Source organism: Haemorhous mexicanus, chromosome 1, assembly GCF_027477595.1.
Source record: "Haemorhous mexicanus isolate bHaeMex1 chromosome 1, bHaeMex1.pri, whole genome shotgun sequence".
NCBI lineage: Eukaryota > Metazoa > Chordata > Aves > Passeriformes > Fringillidae > Haemorhous > Haemorhous mexicanus.
The window spans coordinates 31,840,164-31,867,411 of record NC_082341.1 but is presented as its reverse complement, the minus strand read 5'-3'; the positions used below and the strand labels follow the sequence as shown (position 1 = coordinate 31,867,411).

General features: G+C 39.6%; 1 protein-coding gene across 5 annotated transcripts in view; it reads left to right on the top strand.

The window, feature by feature from the left end:
- The window catches only part of RAPGEF5 (Rap guanine nucleotide exchange factor 5), a 230,533-nt gene that overhangs the window by 102,212 nt on the left and 101,073 nt on the right, over window positions 1-27,248 (top strand). For all 5 annotated transcript variants that reach the window (XM_059844686.1, XM_059844697.1, XM_059844675.1 and 2 more), the window contains 6 exons: window positions 2,893-2,943; window positions 4,066-4,172; window positions 5,175-5,296; window positions 6,646-6,814; window positions 12,019-12,085; window positions 18,871-18,919. In XM_059844686.1, the coding sequence (XP_059700669.1) occupies window positions 2,893-2,943; window positions 4,066-4,172; window positions 5,175-5,296; window positions 6,646-6,814; window positions 12,019-12,085; window positions 18,871-18,919 (565 nt within the window). The remainder of the gene's footprint in view (window positions 1-2,892; window positions 2,944-4,065; window positions 4,173-5,174; window positions 5,297-6,645; window positions 6,815-12,018; window positions 12,086-18,870; window positions 18,920-27,248) is intronic.

Sequence of the window (27,248 nt, the reverse complement as noted above, 5' to 3'; positions counted from 1 at the left end):
TGGTTTTCAGCATCAGACACCTTTTGCAGATTCCTTGGAATTTCTTCCTAATATTTAATCTAAATTTACCCTATTTCAGTTTAAAATTATTACCTGTCCTGTGAATGAGTAGCTGTCTTTTCACTACACTCCCTGATAAAAAGTCCATCTATGTCCTTCCTGTTGGCCCGCTTTAGATACTGGAAGATACTGCAAGACCTCCCTGGAACCTTCTTTTCTCCAGGCTGAACAACCCCAACTCTCTCAGCTTGTCTCCATGGGAGAGGTGCTCCATTCTCATGATCAACTTAGTGGCCCCCCTCTAGACTTCCTCCAACAGATCTCTCATCTTTATTATGCTGGGAAGCTGACAAATGGAGTACTCCAGGTGGGGGTCTCACAAAAGTGCAGTAGAGGTGCAGAATCACCACCCTCGACCTGCTGCTCCTCCTTCTTTTGATGCAGCCCAGGATACAGTTGGGTCATGTCCACTTTTTCATCCACCAACACCCCCAAGTCCTTCTCCACAGGGCTGGTTTCAATCCGCTCATCACCCAGCCTGGGTCCGTGTTTGGGATTACCCCAACACAGGCACAAGACCTAACACTTGGCCTTGTTGAAATACACGAGGACTGCACAGGCCCAGCTCTCAAGCCTGTCCAGGTCTCTCTGGAATGAATCCCTTCCCTCTAGAGTATCAGTCATGCCACTGGACTTGTCATCCCCAGACTTGCTGAGGGTGCTCTCAATCCCACTGTCCATGTTTCCATGTTAACATGAAGATGTTAAATAATATGGTCCCAGAGGGACACCACTCATCACTGGTGATCAAACACAGCCTTCAAACCATTGACCACAACTCTTTGACTGCATCCAATTCCTTATCTACTGAGTAGTCCATCTGTCAAATCCATGTCTCTCCATTTTAGTGACAAGGATATGCGTGGGATAGTATGAAATGTTTTGCACAAGTGCAGATAGATGATGTCAGTCTCTCTCCTCCTATCCATCACCACTTCCACCCTGTTGTAGAAGGCAACCAGATTTGTCCTTTTTGCTGAGCTTCATCTTATGATGTCATGTAAGTACACACTGCAGTACCAGTGTTCTCCCTGGGTGACCCTCCCTGTCCTCTGTCAGTGCCAGCCTGGGAAAGGAGCAGGGAGCAGGAAAATCAACGTATAAACTTTGGCTGTGCGGCTGCAGTGAGAGAGGCTTGTGGAATGAAAGACTTGGACAGAAACCAAGGGAAGTGGTGGTATGTAGGGCTGCTGCAGAACCGAGGTGTTAATGACATGCCGGCTTGGAAGAGTAAGTGGGATCCCAGTGTTGCACTCTTACAGCATCTTTGTTGGGCACAGGAGAGGGAAATTAGGCTTATATGTTACAGTATTTCCATATGGAGCTGCTGTAATGCATGGAACTGCACTAAGGTTTGTGATGAGCATGGAAGGGTAAACAGTGATAGATGCTCCTGTGGTTCCTCGTCCCTTTCCTTTCTAAAATATAGGAACAAGAATACAGGGAGGAAAAAGCAGGTGGTGTTACTGAAATATGGATTCTGTAATTCTTACAGGGTGTGAACGATGGGGTTTTTTTATGATTGAAGTATACCAAGTGAGAATTGGATCCTTCTCAAAGCAAGGAATTAATTATGCTGCTTAGAAGTTGGAATAATGTGAAGGAGCACCACATAATCTTCCTGTTGTAGTGCCCGTGTACCTCTACAATGTCTTCTTTTCCACTTCCAGGTTTATTTTAGGCAGTGTTTATTTGTGTCTTGCATGGCTTGTAGTAAGATAGAAGTGGCAAGTAAGCATCGGTATAGATGATATCTTGTCTTTTAATAGTGACAAGATATGGAAGGATCATGGTGCGTAAGAGTGGGTTATCCTGGTTCTTGTGGAGATGTGTATTCTGTCTCTGCCTTTCAGAGTTCTTGTTCACTGTGAATTTTATAATTTTAAATTCTGGTCTTTATTGATCAGTGGTAAGATTTTGGCATTTGCATTTCCCTGCTGTGAAGACTTATTTGTTGATTTTCCTTTCTGTCTCCTCAAATATGAATCCTCTCTAATTTCATTGAGTGATCAGTTATTTTCATGTAATGTAAAGCAGAGCACAGAAAATTAGTCTTTTCTTTGCGCCATATTATATAATTGTATTATGTCTCTTGTAATCTCTCCTTTGTAAGGTAAATAGTCACAGTCTTTTCTGTCTTTTCTCATATTAAAATTTATCAAAATCCTTTGTTACTCCTACTACCATTATTGTCTGAATCCCCTCGAACATTGGAGCATTCATTTCTTGAGACTGCAACATGTGGCACTGCAGAGATAACACTGATCTACATTAGTTACCTCCCTGCTGGTCACCATTTTATTCACCATTTATCCTAATTTCTTTTAACTAGAGTTAAGAATTTCATTTAGAAGAATGGTCTTCTTTGAGAAGGGTTCTGTGACCCTGAGGTGTCTTTACTGAATTGATAAAGTTTGCTTTAAAAGTATGTCTAATTACATTTTCTCCCTCTAGTACATGCTGATTTCAATGTTGAGCTCATCATTAAATTGTCTTTTCACACAGTATTTTTTAGGTTTATCTTGAGATTCCTCACTGTCATTTTTGATGTTTCCTGACCCAATAATTGTGTGTTATCTATAGGCTTTGCCATCTCATTGTTCATATTCTTTTCTCGATCAAGAATAAATGTAATAGAAAACACAGAACTGAGTTTACCAGACCTTTTTCCTAATGTGAAACAATTATTATTTGGAGACATATATTAGACTATTCAGATGATAAATTATTTTTATTTATATTTCAATAGCTAAAAGACTAGATTGCAGCTACTTTATTTTTTTCCGTGCAAAGACCATAACAAAACTAACAGTTTACCTAATTACCTTACAGACCCTGTCCAGAAGAATTTCAAATCCCTATTTGGAAACACCTTCAAATAAGGTACTTGTGAACCTTCTTTATAATTCTGTTTCATCAAACAACATGCAAGGAATACTTCTGCTTCAGTTCGACTTCTTATTCATAGCTTTGAAGATACTTGTGAATGTGACCTGCAGTTAAATCCAGTTAAGAAGTTATCATTTTTTGTGTGTGTGTTACAAAATCACATCCTACTATTACTGAGTTTGCAAACTGAATGGTTGTTAATTCCAGTGTGTACTTGCTTCCCAGTCACTTAAATGATTGCCACTGTTTAGCTTATTTTTACAGTATTTTGAGAACTCCGGTTTGCATGTCACAAGACATGCTCTCTCAGGTCTCTTCTAAATGCCTTAAAAACTTCCTAAACATAGGATGCAAGCAAACAAAAAGATGAAACCAAACAGCATCAAGTTATTTCTTTGTGTCACTTGGTGTGTTTTGCTGAGACAGTGAGGAAACACCACAAAAGAAGCCCAAGGTAAATTCTTCAGTAAGGAGTGGTACACAGAGCCTGGGTGGAACACGGTTTTGTGGAAGACTGAGTTGGGTTCTTTTTTGACAGACACATCTGCAGCCTTGAGGTGCAGGGCAGAAATCAGGTGTGGGGAAATCAGAGGTGTGTCCATTCTGAAAGGACATATCCTCTTGGCAATGCATGGATGAACTGATATACAGCTATCATAGGAAACCTCTAAAGGTTCTGAACAAAAACAAAAGACTATGAAATACTCTTTCAGTGTGTATTAGGCTTGAAATCAATTATTTAGCTGAAAAACAGGAAATTATATTTATTTTATACTGTGTCTGTGTGATTTTGGAATGGTTCCTATGTCTCTGCTTTGCTAGAATAACAAGTGTTTTCATCATTTGTCTGTTGTTCAAAGGTAAAGCTGATGGATGGTTAAACCTCTCCTTTTCTAGGGCAGAAAATCTAAAATCAGCCCAGCTCGTGGGGCACCTGCAACCCATGATACAACTGGCAGAAGCTGGGGTGCATTTCCTTTGAGACTGGGTGCTTGTTTGTCATTTATCTGTGGAGAAGGCATTGCTCAAAGGAGGGAGTGAACAGTGGCAAGGCAATTTATTACAGCAGGAATAAATCCCTGTTTGTCACAGTTTTCAATTTCTCTTTTCATTCAGATTTATGGAGAAAGTTCTTCCTGTGCTGGGAGAGCTCTCAGGAATATTTTTACTCTACAAGCTTCTGACCTGATTAAAGACAGGGTGTACCTTACTGGCATTTGCAGGTAAATCAAAATCATTTGTTTTAATTAACTTTAAGAGTTTTATTTGCATTTATCTATACTCTGGTTTGACAAGAGGGCAAATTCTGAGTGATTCTGTGTATGTCACTAAGAATTAAAAATATTTTCTTTAAAAAATTCTTTAAAGTCTCATGTGCCCTAATATCTTTTCTTATACTACAATGTCAGTTGTCAGAAAGCAGCAGTGGCCTGATTGTATATACATTAATTCAATTTTTTATGGTTTTCATATACAATAGTGTTTGTCAGTTATTTTGTTGAAAAGAAAAAGTATTAATTTCAGCCGTGGTTTGGAGTTATAAAAGAGCTTAATTGGATTCCAAGATTTAGTGACACAGTGATTTCTGTATGTAATTTATGGAATATTTCTGTAATGAAGTGATTTTCCATTTGTGTTGCATTGTAGCATAAGTGCTTTCTTCTGTTTTCAATTACACTAAAATGTGCAGCTCTCCATTGTAGCACCATTCATTCACACCTGTGTTTAAGATCAATCTACTACTTTTTTATTATTATTTAAATATACACATTTACCAATAATATGAACGATTAGGAGCATCCTAGAGCAGCACTTAGAGGTCTTACATATTGTTTAGCTGTGCTGATTATGGCATGCTTGGAAAGGAGATAAAAGGCTGAGGCTAGAAGCTGGATTTTATTTATCTCTTACGCATCTTTGGATGACAAGTATGCAACACAAATTGATAAAAATTCTACGTATTGCAAAGTATGCTACATATATAATATGTAAGGGAACTTGCTCATCTAACATAAGTTCCTTCATTGTAGCTAGAGGTACCCCCTGAGGCTTGCCAACATAATTTCTTCCCTTGAAATGAATAGGTTTACAAAAATTAGGAATTGAGACAAAGAGTTTGCTGAACAAAAAGGTTGACTTTTGGTAGCTTTAAAAAGAGCTCTTTATTATAAAAGAATGTTTTAACATTACCGTAGTTTAAGAAGTGATATTTTGCTTATTTGCAGGAGAAGTTGTGTGGGATCAGAACTTGTAGACTGGCTTTTGGAGCAGTGCCCTTTTGTCAAGTGCAGATCTACAGCAGTTGGAGTGTGGCAGCTCCTCCTGGATATGGGCATTATATTGTCAGGTCAGTCCTGCTGGTACTTCCAGTGTGAGGAAGGCTATCCCTTTCTCCTGCACAGGACAAGAGCTGTGGTTTTGATCAGAGGAGGGGAAGAAAAAAAGCAAAGATTGATCCAATTTTCTTGTCAGATCTTTTTTCTACTATCTCTTTGGGAGACACTTCTGTGACCTTTCATTTCCTAAATACCAAAGATCAAGCCCTTGTTTTTGGCAATTTCATTCCTTTTTTCATTCCTGTAATTGCCTATTATCAAGTTGCAGACAGAGTGCATGTCTTTTCCAGGCTTTTTTCCCCTCAAGCTATTTTTGGTTTCTCACAAGACAGCAGCTGTTTAGTCGCTGCAGATCATGGCTTTACCAGATGACTTCTGTAGCTATTAATGATTTTCTTTTCCTCTCTGTTTTCCATAATTTTTAATTACAATGGTTTGAGAGAGAATTCAGCTTCTTGAGACAGTGGTGAGGCCAGGTTCTACCTTGCTGTCTCCAACTCTCCCACCAAACTGAAAGAGTTGGTCCAGCTAATGTGGTTGGTGATAATTACACTGATACCCAGCCTCTGGATAGCTGATGGATTTTACTTGGAGGCTGGAACCACTTAGGTAGCTCAACTCAGGTCATACCCCACCCTGGGGTCTGTGCTAGACACTAAACCTCTTTCTTGTGAAAAGGTGAGGACTTATGGAAAATTTCTGCATATGTACACTGAAAGTGTACTTTAAGGTTTTCTTCAGCTAAACTGACAGCATGTCTGGTCATGCAGCCTCAGCAAGGGCTAAATTACTTCTTGCAGGAGTTTGTGCTTTTGGTTTTGTCCTTTTTTCTTTGTCCTTTTTCTGTCCTTTTTTCCCATTTAAATCCTTTTTTTTTTTTCAGGGAAGACAACTGATACATCTTCTTATCCAGGTCTAGTATGCAAATGCAGTAGAACTGAATTTCAGGAGAAACTGAAAAAATGATGGACTGTATCCCCATTACTGAACTTTTTTTACTAGTGCCTGACCATTAGAGAGAACAGTTTAGAAACCAACGGAAACTGAGACTCAGAAATCTAACAAAAAAGAGGAAGGTTTTTATTCCCTAAGCCTGAACTGATTCCAAAATTAATTAAACACTCATCAGTCTTAATGCTTAAATTTCAAGATCCTGGAGATCTTTAAACTGAGGTTTTGGGGTTTTCCTGTTTGGATGCACTGAATTAAACTGAAGGGTCAGGATTGTTTCTGTGCTGAGTATTCAATCCTTTTGTCCTGTGTGATGGTATAATTCAGCACTAAGATCAAGTAATACATGATGTGGTGGAAATCTGTATATGCTGAAAGTTTAAAGGGTATCTAATATTTTTTCTTACAGTGGACAGACAACTCTATTTCCAAGACAGTCATGCTTTCTACCAGTTCTCAGCGGATGAATGTACCTACCTTTTCTGTGAATTTGAGAAAGAGGAAGCATGGAAGAATGGAGTAAAGCTCCTACTTCAACTACTGCCACTGTCTCCTCCCAGGATTGACATGTGCAATCTGTAAGTGTGCAACTGTAAGCAATCTGTAAGCTGTTTGCAACTTTTATTGACTACTTTGCAGGTGTCTGGCCTTATAATGACAGGTTGCCCCCAAATCACCTTGCAAATGAGACAGCTTTTGCTTGGGGATTGAAAAATGTTGTGGAGATGTGCTCTTCATCTGAGAAGGTCAGTATGGGTAGAAAAATGGAGGCACCTGACTAGGGGTTTCGGACATATTACAGTTTTTAGGGACTAGCTTGCTGTCTCTAACTTGCAATATTACCTGGGCATGAGCTTTTTTGGTCTCCTCTTGGAGGTTTGGCATGAATTTGGCAGCAGGGATGCTCTGTTAGTGACTGACTAGCAGATTAGATGCCCTTGTGATGTGTCAGGATCATCTTTCAGATGGATTGACAGGATGGGTGGAAATATGGTACCTTCGGTCATTTGATTTTCATTTTCTATTGTATGTCTGCCAGAGCTCTGTAAACTCACATTATTATTCCTTTTTGCAGAATTGCCTTTGAAGAGTTTTGCTTCCTCTATGCCTCCCCTTTCACCTGACTATTGAATGTTATCATACTCTCTGTGCTCATGTGTCTGCACTCTAAGGTTGCCTGTTTAGAGTGGTTAGAAGGAAAACATAGTTATTTGTTCTGCAATGAGAGGCTAAAATAGAGGAGAAAGGTGTTAGTGAGAGCTCTGGAGGCTCATGACCATTTATGCTTTAGTAAATCTGCAGGAGTTGGCCTCAACAGACAAGTTGAGTTAAATTCTTTCATTGTCCCTAGCATGATGATCCTCAAACCCAATACTTTGGAGAACTATTACTCTGGCAGTACTAGAATTTATTCTCTTTGATGCCAAAGACAAAACTTTCTTCCATGGGTACTTTCCTTCTCTATGTATTAGCCTTTAAAAATGCTCATTCTTGAAGATGCATGTCCAATAGAAATATTTCAAAGAAGCACAAAGTCCAAAGATCCTGTAAGCTGTCTCAAGCCCAGATTCTTAAATTCATGGTGAGCTGGTAAGAAAAAAACTCAGTAATTTCTCTACATGGTTCGGGGCAGAGACTTGATTCCCTTCCCTATTGCTGACTGCCCTCACCAATCAAATATAGGCAGTTCTGGAGTGGAGCTTCCCTTCAAAATGCATTTATTTGATCAGCTGGAGTGAGTGTAGGCAAGTGACAAGAGCCCCAAGCTGGCTAGAGCAGCAGGACTGAATATGATCTTCTAAGCAGCTGACTCACATGGGAGAAAACCTTTGACTGTTTTTGCAAATAGAAATTCTTGTCTTCCAGCCAACTCTGGTGCTAAACAGTTTGTCTGTCCCTTAAATATCAGGGCATTTTGATCTTGGTTTTAGTGGGAATTGGGATTTTTCTCATCACTGTAACTCAAACCACTTTTCATGGTTTGTGTCTCCTGGTTCAAAGGATTTGAATCAAAAGGACAGAACAGATAGGTCATATTGATGTGTTACGTGAAGGATGCTGGGTAGGAAAATGGATTGAAGGCTTTTTAGGTTCAAGTTTAGAGTCTTTGCAGTTTTATCATTTCAGTGCAACTGTCATTTCCAGTGGAAGATGATCCCTGTCACATGAATTGAACAATTATTCATTAATGTACATTTCCAGCTCCTTCCTGCTCACATTATTCAAATTTGAGTTGAAGCTGGATTCCTTTTGGGAATATTGTCACTGAAAAATTGTTTTCTGGAGCTTTTACCTGTCAGATTGTGAGGGTGCTTTTTGAAAAAGTATATATTGTAGGAATTGAATTTTTAATAATGGTACACCCTCGAGGGAATGCGAAATTAACGCAGAAGGAGACTTTTCCAGGTTCAAAATTCTTTATGCTTGATGCAAATAATAAACTACTAAAACACAGGCAGAAAGGGAATAGGTATGATGAGATGTTTGTTAAAGTTGTCTGACTTGGTTAAATAAAGCCATATACTCCTTTTCATGAGGAAAGAGAGCAATTCTAAAAACATTTCCCTGCAGGGTTTGTCTTTTCTTGAATATATAAGTTGTTTTGCATACCATTAGAAGCATAGGATTTTTTATAATATAATATTTTTGTACTCATTTTTCTGTTTTAGCTTTTCTCACAATCTATATTGACTGCATTAACTCTATACTTTCATAGCGATAGGGAAATTCTTACTTCATTAATTAAATGCCCTGCTTTTGATGAGATCAGAAGCAGCTGCCTGCTTGTGCACCAGAAGGGAACATTGGATGTCTCCTGGTGGTTGCAGAGGCCAGATGACCTCTGCCTCCTCTGCAGCTGTGGGCAGCAGCCTTGTGCTTGCCTGGGCTGCATCAGTGGGTCTCTGGAGTACCATGGTTCTGCTCTCAGAACAGAAGGAGTCTGTAAACCTGAGTAGGCAGTAGCAGCTCTGGGGACTTCCTTCAGCAGCTATTCTGGAAACCCTGTTAAATAAACATAGCTCAGATTTGACTTGCTGTACAGATTTTTGATGGATCTGTATTTGTTTCTGGGCAGTTTTAGCAGTGTTACCAAATTACTACAGAAAACCCTACAATGAAAATACTGTTCTGAGATGCGCTTATGACTCCTGAAGAAATGCTCCCTGTTGGCCTTGGTCTAAATTCCTTACATTCAACATAACATTGGTGGGATTCACCATGGAAAACAGGTCAGGACATAGCAGATTTTCAGCTGCTCATGCTAATCTGAAGACTAATGTTGTGTGTATTCCACAGGATTCAGACCCTGTAAATGTTGTCAGATTAGATGGGACCAATGAAGAGGCTTCTTTGGGTCATTAAACAATGTTAATCACAGTCATTCTATTTGAGCAGAAAACAAGTGAACATTGCAGTAGCCTGGGAACAAAGAATCTGAATTGAAAGCTGTGCCATGGGCTCCCTTACAACCTTGAGCAATCACTTAAGCTCTTATTTAATGCCTACTGAATTCTTTTCCAGTTACTGCAGTGGAGTTGTATCAGGTGTTTAATCCTTGTGTGCTTCTATTTCCTTCTTTGTAAAAGGGAGTGTTTATAACAATTCCCAGAACCACTGGTAGACTCGGGGAACATTTCAAGAATGTACTCAGTAGCTGAGACTGTTGAAATGTATCACATAATACCTTTAAAAATTATTGGAAGGTATGTTAGCAGAGTTTTTTTTCCTTAATCTTACATTGCTTTTTATTTTCAGGAGTGTTGTGCTATATTCTCTGTCTCCTGTCCTGAAACAATTTGCATTTTATTGGTATCAGAAAAGTAACCATTCTTAGAAGTAATTTGGTTTTCATGCAAATAGCCAGGATGGGATATTGATTTAGTTACTGCCTTATGGAGTTCCTGGAAAGCTTTTGCTGAACACAAACAGCTCTCAGGTATTGTATGGAAACTGACTTGCCTGCTTGCAGATCTAGGACAAGCATCTCTGCATCTCACTCTGCTTAGCAGGCTGAGCCCACAGATCACTGAACTGTATAAGCACTAATTTGCCTGGGCTTTGTAGCTCCTGCTTGGTACCAGACTCACTAGGTCTTAGCTGTCCACTTTTGAAAATATTAGGCTGATAACTTGCTTTTGTCCATTGGCCTGGCTGTCATAATATACCCTTCCTCTCTGGTTCTGAAGAGCTGACTCTAATTTTTAGTGTGTTTGTTGTTTCAGAAGTATTTGATGATCATATGCTGATGAATACTGGGAGTATTTTTAAATAGAAAATGAAGTTATAAAGGCCCAAGAAGGAACTAGCTATGTTATGTGCTGTTCTAGGTTTATAGATTGCATCTGTGTCTGCTGAGCTGCTGTCTTCTGCCTCCAGTTTAGAAGAATCAGGTCCTAGCCTGGTTCTGAGAGATCAGAAGAGAACAGATGTGTAGAGAAACATCTAAAAAGTTCAGTTATTTTAATCTCATTCCAAAATATAAAGAGAAAATCTGAATAAATCAGTCTTTGTGAATGAAAATGCATTCATTTATTTCTTTTGGGCTGTTTATAACACTTAAAATGTTAAATCACATTTTCTTTGAATAGGAGAGGCAGTTGTGAAAATAACTGTGATTTTAATCTGAATTACCATTTAGATCTGAATTTGATTGCCCCAAAATGAATGCATGTGTCATTCTGTGCTTTCTGACCTTAATTTTTTAATCAGGGAATGAAATTTTTGGACATGGGATGTAAGAACCACAATATACCAGCTGCATATTCCAGATGTCTTGCCAGCTCTCTCCCTAAGGACATCAAGGCATATAAGCAATTAAATAATTTAGTCAAAGACAGAAGCTTCTGCTAATACCTGGGATTTATGTTTATTTCAGCAGCTGCAGTTTTGTGTATCTGTTCAGCTTGCTAGCATGCTTCTTGAATACCATGAAAAGTAAAGATCTCAAGGGTGTTTTCTTTTACTTCTTCCTGTAGTTATAACCCTATAATATTGGTATAATGCTTCTGATTGTCCCAAAGCTTCTGAAAGGCTTACAGATGTTTTAGTGATGGGAATTAGACTGCTTTAAGGAACACACTCTTATCCTATACTGTCCACTTTTGTGTGGCCATTTCCACGCTGGTCAGACTTCTGGGATGGTTTCTAGGAGGGTTGTGCCTTTACTGCCTCACTTTTGAAAAAACACATTACGTGTCTTTCTTGCAAGTTACTGTCAAGACAACCTAATATTGTTCTCAGCTGTTGCTTTAGTTTGGTTATTAATGGCTTCTTAAATGTATTATTTTCACTTTCAGTTGTTTTTTCTGAATATCAAATCACACAAAATTATTTCGATGTTGTCTGTTTTCATCTACATGAAGTTGTATTCCATAGGTGCTGCCCCACACCTTAGCAAAACTGGGTGGTGGGCAGATAGAAAACTCTTTGCTCCATTCATGAGTAAGTTTTTAGCAAAGCAAAATATGCAGTCAAATAAGCAACTCTGCTCTAAAAGGTCCTGCATTCTTCAGTTCTTCATCATATTTTTATAGCTGAGGAATCCTCTCACTGCTTCATGTTGGTAGAATCAAAAGAGTTCTTGACAGCAAGGGACAAAGGGTGTACTCTGTCATTACTGACATGATTAATTATTGTCATGCTGCAGTCCTCATTTTGATGTGGAACCTCAAAGGCCCTTTTACATTACTGCCTGTGGCTACACAGTTCCTTACTTTCCAGGAATCAAAAGATGTTGAAACAGAATGAAAGAAATAATAAAATCTTATTTTTATTTTTTAAGGCCTGATCAAAAAATAGAAGATACAGCAGAAACCAATGCTGAAATTCTTGCTCGTCTCACTTCTGCGGTAAGGTCATTGCATCAAAGTTTAAACTGATCATGTTTGAAATATTGTCATGTTTTGGATCCTTTCAAATTAAAGACTTAGTCTAAGTGAACAGATGTTTGTATGTGAAGACTGCTTTTTTAGTTTCTGGAAGGGGAGAGCTTTACTGAGGTCTTAGTCTACAATTCCAAAGCTATTAAAATCAACCCAAGCAAGGACTGCAGCAGTCTGCTCTTGTAATATATGCTATTCGTGGCCCAGAAGATACCATCTTGGAGGACCAAGGTGACTTCTGTGCTTTACTCTCAGACCCTCTTGGTCAAGTCTATATCAATGGGAGACAAAGAGAGAGAAAAGTCTTCAGCAGCCCTTGTGTGGATTGTCATAAACTTCCGAGGAGACCAACTGGGAAACCTGAGCTTCCCAGCTATGTTTAGCCTCAGTAAACTTCACCATAATAAACAATAGCTTGTTCTGTCTGTGCTAGAGTGTAGTGCATCTTGTTTATCTTGTGAGATCACTGTTCTAAGAAGACAGACAGGACTTCAGAAAGTTAAGCTAGAGTGACTCAATTTAATGTAATCTGTATGATAGCACAGAGTGCACCCTCAGAACATTAGCAATGCAACACTGTGAGGAATGGTTGGTCACCATCCCTGGAGGTGTTTCCGAGATGTGTGGATGTGGCACTTGGGGACATGGTTTAGTGTGGGCTTGGCAGTGCTGGGTTAACAGCTGTACTTGATGATCTTACAGGTCTTTTCCAACTAAAATAATTCTATGAGTCTAGGTTGTGCTTCCACTTAGAGGGACTTTGACAGTCTGGAGAGATGGGCCAACAGGAATCTCAGGAAAGTCAGCAAAGGGCAATGCAATATCTTGCATCTGGGAGAAATAACCTCATGATTCTATGCAGACTGGGAGTTGACTGAAAAGCAGCTTTGCATGAAAGGACCTGGGGGTTCTGGTAGACAGCAGGTTGAACCAGAAACATGCCCTTGTAGCAAAGAAAGCAAGTGCTTCCTGAGCTGCATTGGTAAGAGCATTGTCCTTAGGCTAAGGCAGGTGACCAGATGTGGAGTCTTGGGTCCAGTTCTGAACTCTCAGTACAAGAGATATGGATGTCCTGGAGTGTATGTGAATGACCACGGAGATGGTTGGGGTATAGAGAACTTGAATCACAAGGAGAGTCTGACAGAGGTAGGAGTGGGGTTTGGAGAACAGAAGGCTATGGGAGGACTTATTGATGTGTATGAATACCTCAAGGACAGGCTCTAGCTGGCCATGATTTTCAGCAGAGGTTTGGATCCAATGATCTCCAGAGGTGCTTTCCTACCTCCCCCACTCTGGGATTGTGCAGTTCTGTGAACACTGCACCTAAGTCATGGTATCATCAAAACACGGAATTGGTGTTACTTCTGTTTTTGACATGTGAGAAAGTAAAGAGTCAAAAATGAAGCAAGCAAGGTAAAGCTTTTAAGAAAAAGGCATGAGGATAAGAGGTATTTTAAGAAAAATAAATAAAGTGCCATCTTGAAGTTGCTGGAAAATGGAAGGGAAAGAGAATTTTTGCTGTCTTTTGTAAAGTCAAATGTCTTTACAAAATATATTTAATAATGTGTTTGGAAAGCTAGTGATTCTGTATATTCAACTTTATTCAAGAATATTTTAAAATGTATGATATAAGCAAATGCTATGTTTTAAATATCTTTTTTTTTTTGTCTCAATATTCGAATTCCTTGTTTTCTCTACTTTTTTTCTTAACTGAAAATGAAAGGTGAACTCAGAACTTCAATATCCTCCATTTTTGTTGCCGTAAAGAGCAAAAATAGAAAACTGTGAAAGACCTTCTGCAAAGTTATATTTTTTTTAAAAACACTTGTAAAACACCAACTCTATAAAGCATTGCTAGTATTCCTCAAAAGCTTTGCCTATCAAAAATAAAATAATGGGGGTTTTTTCAGTTAAAAAAAAGGGACATGCTCAGCAAAACAAAGTTACCTTTTGAGTTTAAGAACTGGATCTAGCTGGATGCACTTGGGTAACATGCACGTCCTTAAACACCTAATTGACAGTGAGTTCAGAGTGTTTCACATCTGCAAGGTCAAATCTGTGAACTACATCCTGAGTCACTCCAGCAGTAGGGCACCTGGACAGGGTTTTTTTAAATGAACCGTTTTATTACTGTAGCTAACTAGCTAAAGAAAAATTAGGCAGTTCCATCTCCAGATGGCCTGAGACCCATCTATTGCCATAGTGATGTCAAAAATCTGATATTTTCTCCTGCATTTTCTGATTTTCCACAGAACTTTGTAGTGCCTCTATAATGATTTTCTAGTCTACCCCTGGGAAAAAGGCACAAGACCAGAGCAGAATCCTCAAATTTTAGCATCTGTATATGAACTTTTCCTGTTTATTCCTCCAGAATATTGCTTTTCCTTCATACAGTAGATTGGGACCTAAAAGACTCACTGCAACCCTACGCGAAATCTTTTTAAGCCCCAGAAGAATTTGAAACCTCAGCTCACACCAGCCAACAGAGGGCTGGACTGTCCAGTATCTAGGTTCTCTTTTTTTTTTTAAAAAACAGGAGCTGGAAACTGAAAGTGAAGTTATCAGCTATTCCTGGAAATGTGTTCACACTGGCTTTTTGGCTCACTGAATGTTTATGTATTTTGTACAAAATTAAACCATTCTTCTTTGAAGAATTCATAATTGAAAATCCTACTCATGATACTCTTCACACCAGAATTTCAGAAGTGTGAAAAAAACCACAAAATCACCCCTACTTCTGGGCCAGCACTAAAGCAGTCAAAGATGAGAGTTGACTTTTTAATTGGAGATGCAAATCCCACTGCTGTCTCTTCTACTTTTCTTTTTGCTTTTTGCGGAACAAAACATTTTTTTGGGGGTCAGAAGAAAATTTCTGTATCAGCATTTTTTTCAGGGGATTCCATTCCAAATTTTCAAACATACACTGATTGTGATGATCCAACCCAAGCAAAATTGGAGGAATCTGTGTGCCTAAAATATAAATCCCTCTTTTAATCTATCAAATTATGTGCTTATATCATTACATGATATAAGCCTACATGATATTACATGCCTCATTACATGAGGCACCAACAAAACCATCAAGCTTAAATTCTAAAGGCAAGCAGTGCAAAATGCCGGTAGAAATACATTTGCATCAGATAATCTTTTTTGGTCATGAATTTTTAAAAAAATGCAGTGATTACTCATGGGTTTAAAAAAAGCATTTCAGAGCTGTCATGCATCCCATGTCATGTCCCAAAGAGCAGCTTCATATTCAGTGTTTTGTGCGCTAAAAGCAGAACACAGTGGGATAGGTATGAGTGTTTCCACTGCAAAGCCTTTTACCTTACCTTGTGATGAAACAGAAGATATCAGGATGTTAATGAGGTGTATCTGGAAAACAGTTTTCTAGTACTTTAAGACATCAGCCAATATTACTTTTATTTAGAGCCTGTCAAACTATCATAACTTGAGATGCAAAAATGTGAACCAGAATCTCACTGTTCTTCAAAACCCTGCTGTTTAGAGCCTTCTGTTGCAGGATTCAATTTTGAATTTCTGTAACAATTGACACCTTGTCTGTAGATTTGAAGTCCTGCTTGGCACAATAGTATCTAGACTACTGTCTCACAAAAAACTATAATGGGCAGAAAAAAGAGAAAGGAAAAAAAGGCGGTATGCACTGTCTGCTAGATGCACAGTTATGTCGTCCATGACAAAGTGATAAGATTTGTGAGAAGAGCAGTAGTTGTCATTTACTTTTTAAAACTCTCTATTCTTTGAAGACAAGATTCACCATATAAATAAGCCATTTGTACTTAATCAAGCTGAAGTATATTCAGGTATCACTTTCAATGCATACTCTTCTATATTGCAGAAAGAAAACTTGATTGAGATGTGGTAACATGCCAACTACCCACTCAAAATGTTCTCTTTCAGACTTTCATAATATTTCTGTAAATATTGTGTGGTGAACTGGCCTTTAAACTGAATCAGTTTTGACATCTGCAATGCTACTCAAATGGGATACTGTTTAGATTGTGTTAGCTTTGTAGCAACAAGCTGTATGTGTAAAACATATTTTAAAATTCAATATGTCAATATGGTAGGCATAGTCCTTGTTTATATATTTAATTTTGTGTCTGCATTATTATCTTCAATGTGATGTGTGACTATCGATTTTGTCAAAGAGGCAGTGACTGAAATCCTGTTAGGAAGACACATGATAATGGGTAGCATGTTGCAGTGAGGAGTGAGTGTTATACATGGATTTCCATTGGTGTAATGATGAGAAGAATTGCATGTCCAGCAGGGATGTCAAGTGCATTATGCTAAAATAGACAGAAGCATATAGATTATGAAATCTAGGGGCACCACTCAAATCCAGAAGGATGCTCAGCAGTACCAGTTCTTTATGATTGGACTGAATCCTATGAGAGTGAGCTCAGATTGTCCTGATGGAACCCTTTGATGAAGGAACTTTTTCTTACTGTTAACACCAGAGAAACATATTTTCCTCTGGCTTTATCTAAAGGATTTTGCTCAGGTTAAGTGAAAGAGCAGCTGCATTCCTGGCCAGCAGCAAACTATGAGATATTTAGCTTGACACAGACAAAATATAGAAGCCCAGCCTTTTAATTACCTGTGATTTTAGCACTATCTTTCAAACCTAAAAGGTGCCACCTTATAACCAAAAGTAATACTGGAAATACAAGTGCAGGATGCCACAATGCTGCCTTTTCTTCTGACAAGATGGGTTTTTCTTTGCAGCCATGGAGAGGTTTGCATTTCTTGAATGTTTGATTGGGTGAAGAGATGCATTTGCAATTGTTTCAGGTTGTAGTGTCTCTTAAGCATAAGCTTAGGATAATGCCTTTATTAAATGATAGGAGATAAAGATGAGACATCAGTGAAATGCTTCTTACTGTCAGTAAGATGTGACAATAGACCAGAATTGAGCCATTGACATGGGTACCTTCTGAGTTTAATGAAGGGAGAGGGCCTGAGAAGTGTAGCCATGAAAAGTCATGGTGTTGTTCAGAAACAAATTGGGCTTTTATTGAAAATCCTGTTCTTTATTAGATAGCTTCTATGTATTATTATAATACTTTTGTATAGCAATTGCTGCAAGGAAGCACATGAGTTGTTTTTCTGTTCTTTCCCATTTTACTTGAAGTTTATGCTTACATTACCCATGATTAATATTTCTCCAGACATGGGAATGAGTGTACAGGAAGGAAGGAAGGGAAGGTAATATTGCCAGCTTGCACAATTGTGCTGGAAACAGGATGACATTTAAGAAAACCATGGCACTGCCTTCATATTTTCCTGCTTGGAGTGGCAGAGAACTCTGTCCCTCTCAGCAGGGCAGCATCAAGGAACAGAAAAGATCCTTTTCCCTTGCAAGGACAGCAAAAAAATCTTTTTGGTCCTTTGCCACAAAGGAAAGAAGGATGCAAGCAGAGGAAGGATGTGGCCTCTGGTGTGACTGGCTTCTTCCACATGCTGAGTGTTCTGCTGCGTGGCTCCTGAGGATCTGATCCGGGGGTGCTGCATTTACCATTGTGCTGAGATGCCCCAAATGATTTTGTCTGTCTTTCTGCTCAGACCAATATAATGCTAACTATTCTTTCACATTTTCAAAGTTTTCTTCTGAGCCATGAGAGTGAGATATAGACAGTTGTTAGTAATTGTATTACTTAGGGAATCCTTTGTGGGCTTTGTGCCTTATGACTGAGCCACATGTCCTGGGAATGTTTGAAATTTCATGTCTCTCAGAAACTGCATGTCAAACTTCCCACTGCAGAACAGCCTTGAGCCTTGCCTAGGTCTGTTAGACAAGATGGCTAGTATGCACTGCTGGAGCCTTTGTTTTTTTTGAATACTGAAGACAACCTGTCTTGGGAAAATTGGGGAAATTTTAAGGTGTATGTAGCAGGGAGCATTTAGTGCTGTAGGCCAAGTGCAAGCAGCTGCAGTGGGACAGATGAAGAAGCAGGAAGCATAAGAATAATATATATAAAAATTATAGAAAAAGAAATGATGTAAAAAGGAATAGACCTATGGAGAGAAGTGGATGTTCAGTTAAGCTGGCTAAAGAGAGAATAGCTGCTGTATACAGAGAATATGAAGAATGCAGAGAGAAGAGGATGAGAAAGGGAGCTGGTTAGCATGGCAGGGCTGTGTTACCACAGGCCAGTGAGGGAGTCCGTAAAATTGAAAATAGCCCTGACTTCTGCATTTTCACCTCAAGTGAAATTTTGGTCCTGAAATTCTCAGCCATGCTCCTAGGAGAGGTTGTTTCCTCCTGGAAGATCCAAAAAGTGAAGGTCAATTATATAAATGACAGAGGAGGAACCTCTGTCAAACCTTAGCATGAAGGATGTTCTTATTCTGGAGTCCCATAATAAATCCAGCATTACAGTGTGCTCATCAGAGGCAAAACAAATATGTAACAAGGGAAGGGAGAAGATTCAAGTGTGTACTTGTGAAAGAGATATGCTGTGCAAATAAATTACAGGTCAGGCTACTGAATTGCCCACTCTCTAAGGAATGTGGGGTATTTACATGAAATTAAAGTCACAAAATTCCCAGCTGAAAAGGAGATAGATTTGCTAGGAAAACTGACTGTAGTTTCAAAACCAGGCATAATTCCACATGCAGTTGATTGCTGCAAAGACTTGATAGCTCTTATCTTACCAGTGTTGCATTTTGTTTTATTTGACTGTGCTAGGAACTATAACCATCCTTTTCTTTTCCTGATATTTTAGGTACAGAGAGAACTGGCTGCTGTCATTGCCTTGAAAGCAAGGAAGTCAGGTGAGTCAGGCTGAACTTCAGAGGGGTTTTTGTAATGCTGTTACCTTTTGTCATTTCTTGAAGTATCTGAATTGTCACTGCTGTCTTTTTAATATGGGGAAGAAAAGATACTGATGGAGAATCTGTGTATACAGCACAATGCAATTACAGCTAAGCTTCTTTCCATCTAGCTCATTATGTCTAACAACCTAGCAAATAAAATCAGTGTTACAGTTCAACTTGGGTTTCATTCTGGCCAAAATCACTATTTTCTCTAGGCTTGCTCTTTGTAAAAAAAGCTGTTGTCTTTATTTGACTTAAATTTCAGACAAATACGTTGCTCATTTTCCTTTTTTTTTTTCATCGTCCACTATCTCATGCCATCATCTTTTCTGCCTTTTACCACCCCAGCTAGGTGTTTTTCTTACTGCTAAAGCAAAAGAACAGCTTCATGCACGAAGGTGTTCTTTCCTGCCTTTTCATCTCTATGGCTGGAGAGGCAAATCTCTGATCAGGGCAGGAGAAGGGAAAAGACAATTGGATAACTGGAAGTCTCTGACAGTAAAAGCAGTCCCAGCAAATGCTGGTGCCACAGTGCAAAGGCACTGAAATACGTGGCCATCTCAGCTCCATCAGGCTTTGGTAGCACAGGCACCTCAGCAGGTAGAGTCTGCACTGCTGAGGCAAGGAAGGAGGCAAGGAAGCCAAGCTGTGTTTTCCAGGCACTGCACAGGAAACCAACAGAACCTACTTGGCCAGACCTGACTCTTTACCTGTTAACTCTCTGATGTCTTTGTGCAGTGTCTTCTGCAGCAAGCTGAATGTATTTCTAAAGCAAAACAGAGGTGGAGTGCCCTTAAATTATTAGCATGTTCCCAAAGCCATTGAGGTCTTTGAGTGCACTTTCATGGAGCATCTCTTGTGAGTTTCTGTGAGTTTTCTAGAAATCAAAGTCACAGATCTTGTAGTCGAGCTTTTTTCCAACTTGTTCATTGTGCTGTATCATAATATCTCTATCAGTCTGTCTGTAACTTACAAGTACAGCACAAAGTTTACTACACACATGCACAACACACAGCATGGTATCATAAACTGGAGGCGCCAAGAAGATGTGGCTGGTGTACCTGCAAATATTTTCTAGTGAAAATGAAAGTATTAAAAAAAAATATTCTAGACTTAGTTTGATGCTGGTTTTTTTCTGGAAATAGATGTACTCATAAGTTATACCCACACTCATCTATAAATGTAAATCTGTGGAAAGCGAGCACAAATGTGAAATCAGACCTGAATTGTTTCTGTGGGGAAGCTTTGCTCCTGAAAGTGCTGTATTTGTTTATGATGTTAACACCCCTCAGCTGCTTGCCCTTACCTGGTGTCACCCCACTCCCACCTGACTTGTAATGGCTGAACATGGAAATGCTTCTGCTCTGGCTCAGTGCAGAGGAAAACAGGTTATTTTAAAGAAGTGCTCAAGGTACTCTTTTGTTTTGCTGCTAAATGGGCTGAGCATGGTGCCATGTACTTATACTTCCTGCATATGGAGGTATAATAAATTTCTCTGCTTTTAAGCAGTTTTGTCAGCAAATATTACTACACCTACTAGCTATAAATAGAAGTCTTTCCCCCAAAAGAGTTTTAGCTGTAAGTAGTCTCTTATTTGCTTTTGGTGGATGGTTGTTAGAGTAGAAAATGGGGTGGGTGTTGGATTAGGAATGAGCTGCAAGAGATGAAAATCCAAAGGGAGAATATCTCTTGGTGTCTCCTTTTTTTCTGGTGTAACTGCAATCCTTCATGAACAGGTAGAAATATTTCAGTTAAAAATCACAGCCTTGAAAAACCAAAGCTCCTTATAGAGCTTTGCAGTGCTGTCCAGCCTTTCCTAATACATCAGTGTAAGCACTTAAAATATCTTTTCAGATCTGAACAAAAGATAACTCTTTAGTCAATTTAACTAGTGCTTGCTTGTTGCTGAAATTTGCATTTCTTTATGCCCCATCTTGGGTGCCTGTAAAAAATGGGAGTGTGATCAGGCATCACTGTAAGGTCTAATTTAAGGTAATGCCTGTAGTAAAATAGGTGCAGAGTAAATTAGGGTGGTTGGTTATGCTCCTTTATTTTATTGCTGGTGGTTAAATTCACAGTGTAACAGTTACTGTGAGTGATCAAGCTCTGGTCTGCTGTGCCTGGTGAAGTGAAGCACGTTTCAGAGAAAGTACTTCTGGAGCTGTAAGCCACAGTATCTTTCAAAGATATTGTTCCTCTTATCCTCTCCAAGACTCCATATAATTCCAGGAAATTAGCCACCAAAAGTCAAACAAAGAGTTTATTTTGGCTTGAAAAGAGTGGAACATGGCTTTTTGGGCCAGCTGCCCTGGATGGCTTCCAAGCTGGTGTGAATGGCGTGGGACCCTGGCTCATCCACCCTGGGATTCATGAGTGGGGAGGGCAGGCAATGGGCATGGTCCAAGCCTGCTGTCTAGAACCCGGCTGCAGACGGTAATTGGTTCATTAATCAAAAGCTTTCCTAGAGATCAGTAGGCCCCCTCCCCCCATTAAAAAAAAAAAAAAAAAAGGCATTTTTGCCTAATGCAAGGACTATATAATGTGTTCCTGAATTAGTTTAATTCTTGGATGTACCTCTGCTCTTAGAGAGACCCTTCACAGTGATTTAATTGTACCAGAAAAACTGGCTGATTTAAGGTTTTTGTATTATTTGTCAAGAACTGCTGTGGTAATCACTATGTGAAGCTGCATGGAAAGCACTACACAAGTACATAACAGCCCAGCTCCCTGTGCAAGAGGTGAAGAGGTTAAAAGTAGTAAGGCTTACCGTGTTTGGAGCTACAGGGGCGAGTATTGCCTTTGGTTACCTGAATGAAACAGTTTGGTTTTGTTTAAACGAAGTTTGGGCTTGCTACCTAGTATATGTATGTGACAGGTGGTTATTGCAACTATTACAGTTCTGGGGTAGCAGGGATTTCCACACTGTATCTGCTGTCAAATACCGAGGTAGAGACCTGAGCCTGCTGTGGGGTAGGGCGCAGTATCAAATTCTTGCTAGCACAGGATCTGACTTGATGGGGAATGTCTGCTACCAGAAAATAAAACACCAGTAGGGTGTGGGGTAGAATGCCTTTCCCCAAGAGCTGTTCTTCTGTTTTTACTGTGGTGTAGAAGAATAGGAGAAATTCATAAAACTGGCAGATGCTGAAAGAAAAATGAGGAACCTGAAAAATTAAAGACTTCTGAGCTGTGGGGAAAAAAGCTCTGTTTTCATATTCCAGATGTGTACTGCAAGTATACCACTCTGATAAGAAGGCATATGCTGACAGAGACATGCTTGAGAGCCTTCATGCAGAGGGAGCTCAGCACTTTTAGTTTCTTTGCAAATAAAACTAAACCAGGGCAAAATAAGTGCCTGTAATTCCGAAGTGTTGATGGACCTCGGTAACACTGTTGACTTGAAATCACATTTATATTTCATTAGAATAAAGCTCTCATGATAAAGGTGACCTAGGAAGGGGAAATGAGCTTGTGCACTTCTCTGTGGCTTATAAAAATGCACTGAAATAATTCTTGCCTAGCCTTAGAAATAAATAGATTAAATGCTGTCTTCTGTGGTTTGGTAAAAGGTCTTGGGGAAGCAAATAACTGGAGCAGAAAGGAACTTTTCCTCTAATTGCAGGCACTCGGCATTAAATTGTTTTGTTTATTTATACCTTCCTGGCTTCTGATAGCTTCTGCAAATGTGCTGAAACCTAACAAATGCAGCCTCCCCTCTGAAGGTTTACAAGGGTTGGCATTTATCTCAATTGCTTGTCATGGCTCATGACATGTTTCTTATGTGCTAGAGATGGTAGCTAAAACAAGGATGAAAAGCAGCAAATAGCCTAAGGCAGGAGGCTTTAGCTGGTGGCAAAGCTACACGGGTACATGTGAACTGATCAAAACCTGTCACGTAAATGCTTTGTACTGCTGTTAATCCCATCCACAAACAAGATGCCTTGCATTTCTGTGCACAAACCCATGGCATCACCCAGCAAATCCCTTTATAGAAAAAGGAATTTCTATAACTTTATTTGTGCGAAGGATCAATTGATAAGAGCGTGGCTCTTGTCTTTGTGTTTATGAATACAGGGGCTAATTAAGATAATAGCTGACAGGGTATGGGTGAGGTAGGAAGGTGGTGACTCAGCTTCTCCCCAGGCACTGCAGGAGCAGTGGCAGGTCTGTGGGTGCTTCTCCCTCCTGCTGTGAAAGGCAGGGCAGCCACAAATGCCCTAGAACTTGTGTGTGGTTTTTCTCCCCCTTATGAATGATATTCAGGTTTCCACTATATAACTAGATACATTTTAGTCATGCCATTCTTGAATTGGCAAGCACTGTTGATTTTTAAATGTCATTTACATTTTATTTGTAATAATGTATAACAATTTATAATGATATGACTTTTGCAATGTATTAACTCCATATTTGAGATCTTCTGGATTGCCTCCACCCTATTCTTACATATATGTATGCATAGCCAGGCTTCCCCTTTTCTTTTGTATTGCTTCTGTCAGAACCTAACTGCCTATGTGATTTGCTTCGTATTTTTATTTTAGTGCAGACGATTCAATATGAAGCAGTCACTGGGGCTTGAGCTTTGCCGACATGAATGAAAAGCCAGCTGTGAACAGCTATTCCTTTTCCCAGGCACTGAAGCACCTCTACAGCACTGCTGTCAGGGCTGATTGCGTGACTCGACTCAAACACACTGCAGGCAATGTCAGCCCGGTTAAACGCATGAGAACAGTCAGGCTGGGTCAGGTTAAAAGTCCATCCAGCCATGCTCCTACCATGAGTGATGAGTAGGGGATGCTTAGAGTAGAGAAACGGAGCAAGTACAGTTCTTCTGTGTACATACTCAGCATCTACCAGCCTGTGATAGAGGGATTTTGCTGTACCCACAGTGCTGTGGTAGGTAACCCTTGCTGGACCTTTTCTTCATTAATTTATCAAATTGCTTTTCAAGCCAGCTTATACTCCTGACTTTCATCATCTCTTATGGCAGCAAGTCTTAGAATTCACATGTGTACTATGTTAAAACATTTTTTTTCCTTTCTTTTTTTTTTTTTTAAACACATTCCTATGACCCTCACTCTGTTGTGATATAGCTCTTTGCTGACAGAGAGTGGTGAATAATCCATTCTCTATTTGTCTTTATACTATTCAGGATTTTGTGCACATCTGTCATGCCCCTGTGAGTTGTCTCATTTCCCGGCTGTTTCACCAGTCATTCCTCATACCAAATCTCTTCTATTAAATCTGATTATCTTTGCTACATGTATTATATTACTTTTGAGATGGGGCAGGCACAGCAACATAGAGTATAGCAGCAACATGTGCTGGAGTTGACACAAAGTGAGGGTGGCAGCTTCTTATCAGGGTGGAGAGGTGGAGGTGTGAGGGAAAGAGCCAGTAAAACACTTTTGGCACCATTAAGCTGTTTTATCAGCTTAGTTAGTTCAGAAAACTACATCTTTATCTTTCAGCCCATTTCCTCAAGTAGTACAGATCCTTCTGAGACTTCTCAGTAAATTTATTCTACTATAATTAGCAGAAGTTTTGTCGTATGGTGGTATCTGAATGTCCTATGCTATGTTATACATTTTATTCACTTTTAGAAGTGTTTTTATATCGAAAATGAAAATCATTACAAATTTTAGTTAGGTTTGTATACACACTTGAAAAATGACATAACAAATACATGATCAAAGGTCATTCAAGAATGGACCAGTTCAGCATTTTGTAAGTTTCAAACATGTTAAGGACTATTGAATTTACCTGTTTCATAAACAACCAGGTATTCAATATCTTTGGAGTAAAACGTGCATGGTTTGTTACCACTTATGCCACTGAAAAAGGGCATAATGAGGTATGAAAAAACTTGGTCCTATTTACAGAATAAAGTGACAGTCATGTGCCAGAGACGTGTGCATTTTCTCTTGTGAAAAAACTGAGACAATCTGAAGGGTGGGAAAAGGGTAAATCAGTAGGATCTTACTGCTTTTCTGTTCTCTTCATATCCCTTTTCAATAGGTTTGTTTACTTAAGTAGTACCTCATTCCATTACAGCTTCCAGTTCCTCCAAGCACCCAGTTGTTCAAAGCAAGGGCTGAAATTAGTAAACTGTGTGGAATGAGAGTTCCTCTGCAAATTCTTTTGCAAATGATACTTACAGGATTCACCCTGGAGAAATGGCCACTTTTAAAGTGAAAGTGCAGGACTGTTGTGCTTCTGTTAGGTCATGGTGACTGTATCTTTACTTTTCCCCTACCCACTGAAATGTGATTCAACATAGAAGCTTCCCCTGAAAACATAGCTAGCAATATTTTTAAAGTTACACTGCACTTTAGGGTCTTTCTTTAAGGTCTGTGATTTCATGTCTTGAAGTAAGGGAGGTGATCTTGGGTTGTTCAGCCTAGAGGAGACTGAGGGAGACTTCATGGTGGTCCCTCATTGGGGGGAGCAGAGCACTGACCTCTTCACTCTCGTGTCTGGTGACAGCACTCTAGGAAATGGCGTGAAGCTGAGTCAGGGGAGGTTTAGTTTGGATATCAGGAAAAGATTCTTCACTCAGAGGGTGCTTGGGCACTGGAACAGGCTCCCCAGAAAAGTGGTCACAGCGCCAGGTGTTTCTGAGTTCAAGAAGCTTTGGGGCAATGCTCTGAGGCACATGGTGTGATTCTTGGGGTGTCCTGCTGTCCTGCTCAGGGATGATCCTGATGGGTCCCTTCCAACTCAGCAAAATCTATCTGTGATTCCAAGATTCTAATCGTGTTAGCTTCTTTAAGCAATCCTTTTAAAATATTTTGTGCCCTATTGAAGGGAATCCCTACCCCTAGGGGCCAGTGGGGGTTACAATGATGTATTGCATCACATGGGATTCTTCCATTATTCCTGAGATTAAGCACAGAAATGACAGCATTTCAAAAGGGCAGGATCAGACCCCTTCTAGACCCGGGGAATGATGCTCATTTGTGCCCACCCTGGGTGATGCTGGGGGTGAGAAATGCCCTGGACAACATCAGTGAAAGGACTACAGAGTAACACCAGCTGTTGTGTATTCAACAGCTGATATAAAGCAGAATGGACTCAGACTTGGAAAAAGAAGGAAAAGAGCTCTCTGCTGCTGGGAATTGTGGTGAGAGGGATTTTGGCAGTTTTTGGTTTTGTTTTTGCAGTTGTTGTAGAACCTTGGGCATAGTTTTTTTCTGAGTGATCTAAGGTTCTCACACAGAGGAAATCAGCAATGAAGAGTAGCCGTGTAGGGGAAAGATATTTTGCACATATGCAAAAAGAGGCAGCACAGTAAGGTCGCAAAGACAGCAGTTGTGCAAAAAACAACCCCCAGGTGAATGTTTTGTTTACTGGGGCTTTGGGAGAGGCATTTACAATGAATTCACAGAATTTATTTATTCAGAGTCCTCTTTGTTTCCTGCTCCTTTCCTGGCCATGCCTGGGGGATATTTCCATGGAAGAGAGCCCTGTTTTTCACTTTGCACCAGCCTGCTCAGCAACAGCCCATACCTCCTTGTTTGATCTGTTCCCAGCAACCATTCTCTGATCATTTGATGGGGTCTTTCTTCTCCAACCTTCTACCATCTCGTTTCAGACAAAACTGTTATAGGTACACTCACTACCACGTGATTTAAAAGAAATTTTAAATATCATGCGCATGAGAACAAATATCTACAATTACTGAATAAAATTTAAAACTTTCTGCATTCAAGCATCAAATGGTTCCCCTGGAGCTGCAATTGGTACAACCCCCCTTGATTTAATCTGTTCCTGTAGTAATCCTACAGCATTTTCATAAAATTTTCACCTTTTTTTCTCCTTGATAAAAAATAGGACCTCATATGTTCACAAGGTGAGTATGAAATATGGCTTTATCTTTGCATGCATCACAAAGGGCAAGGCATTGAAAACCAAATCTCCTCGGGCCACATGAATCAACAGTAGTTGTTTATCTATTAAAAATGCCTGTCTTGTTTAGCCAGGGGTGTTTTACAAATTTATTTGTTCAAATGCACCACTACCTTGCATGAAATATGGACCTTCAAAGCCACATATAAGAACCTGGGGCTTTGGCCCTTATAAATAAAATAAACAGAAGTTCCTAACAAAACCAGTTGTTCAATAATGTGAAATGACCATTGTCTGACTGAGCTGGGAAATATTGGTGGCTTCACTCGGAGCACTCATTTTTAAATTTATAATGGCTATGTAATGTAGACAGACCTGAGCCTTATTTAAACTAAAGTTTGTCCTTCCTGTGTTCATTTAGAAGCTGTGGGAAGGAATG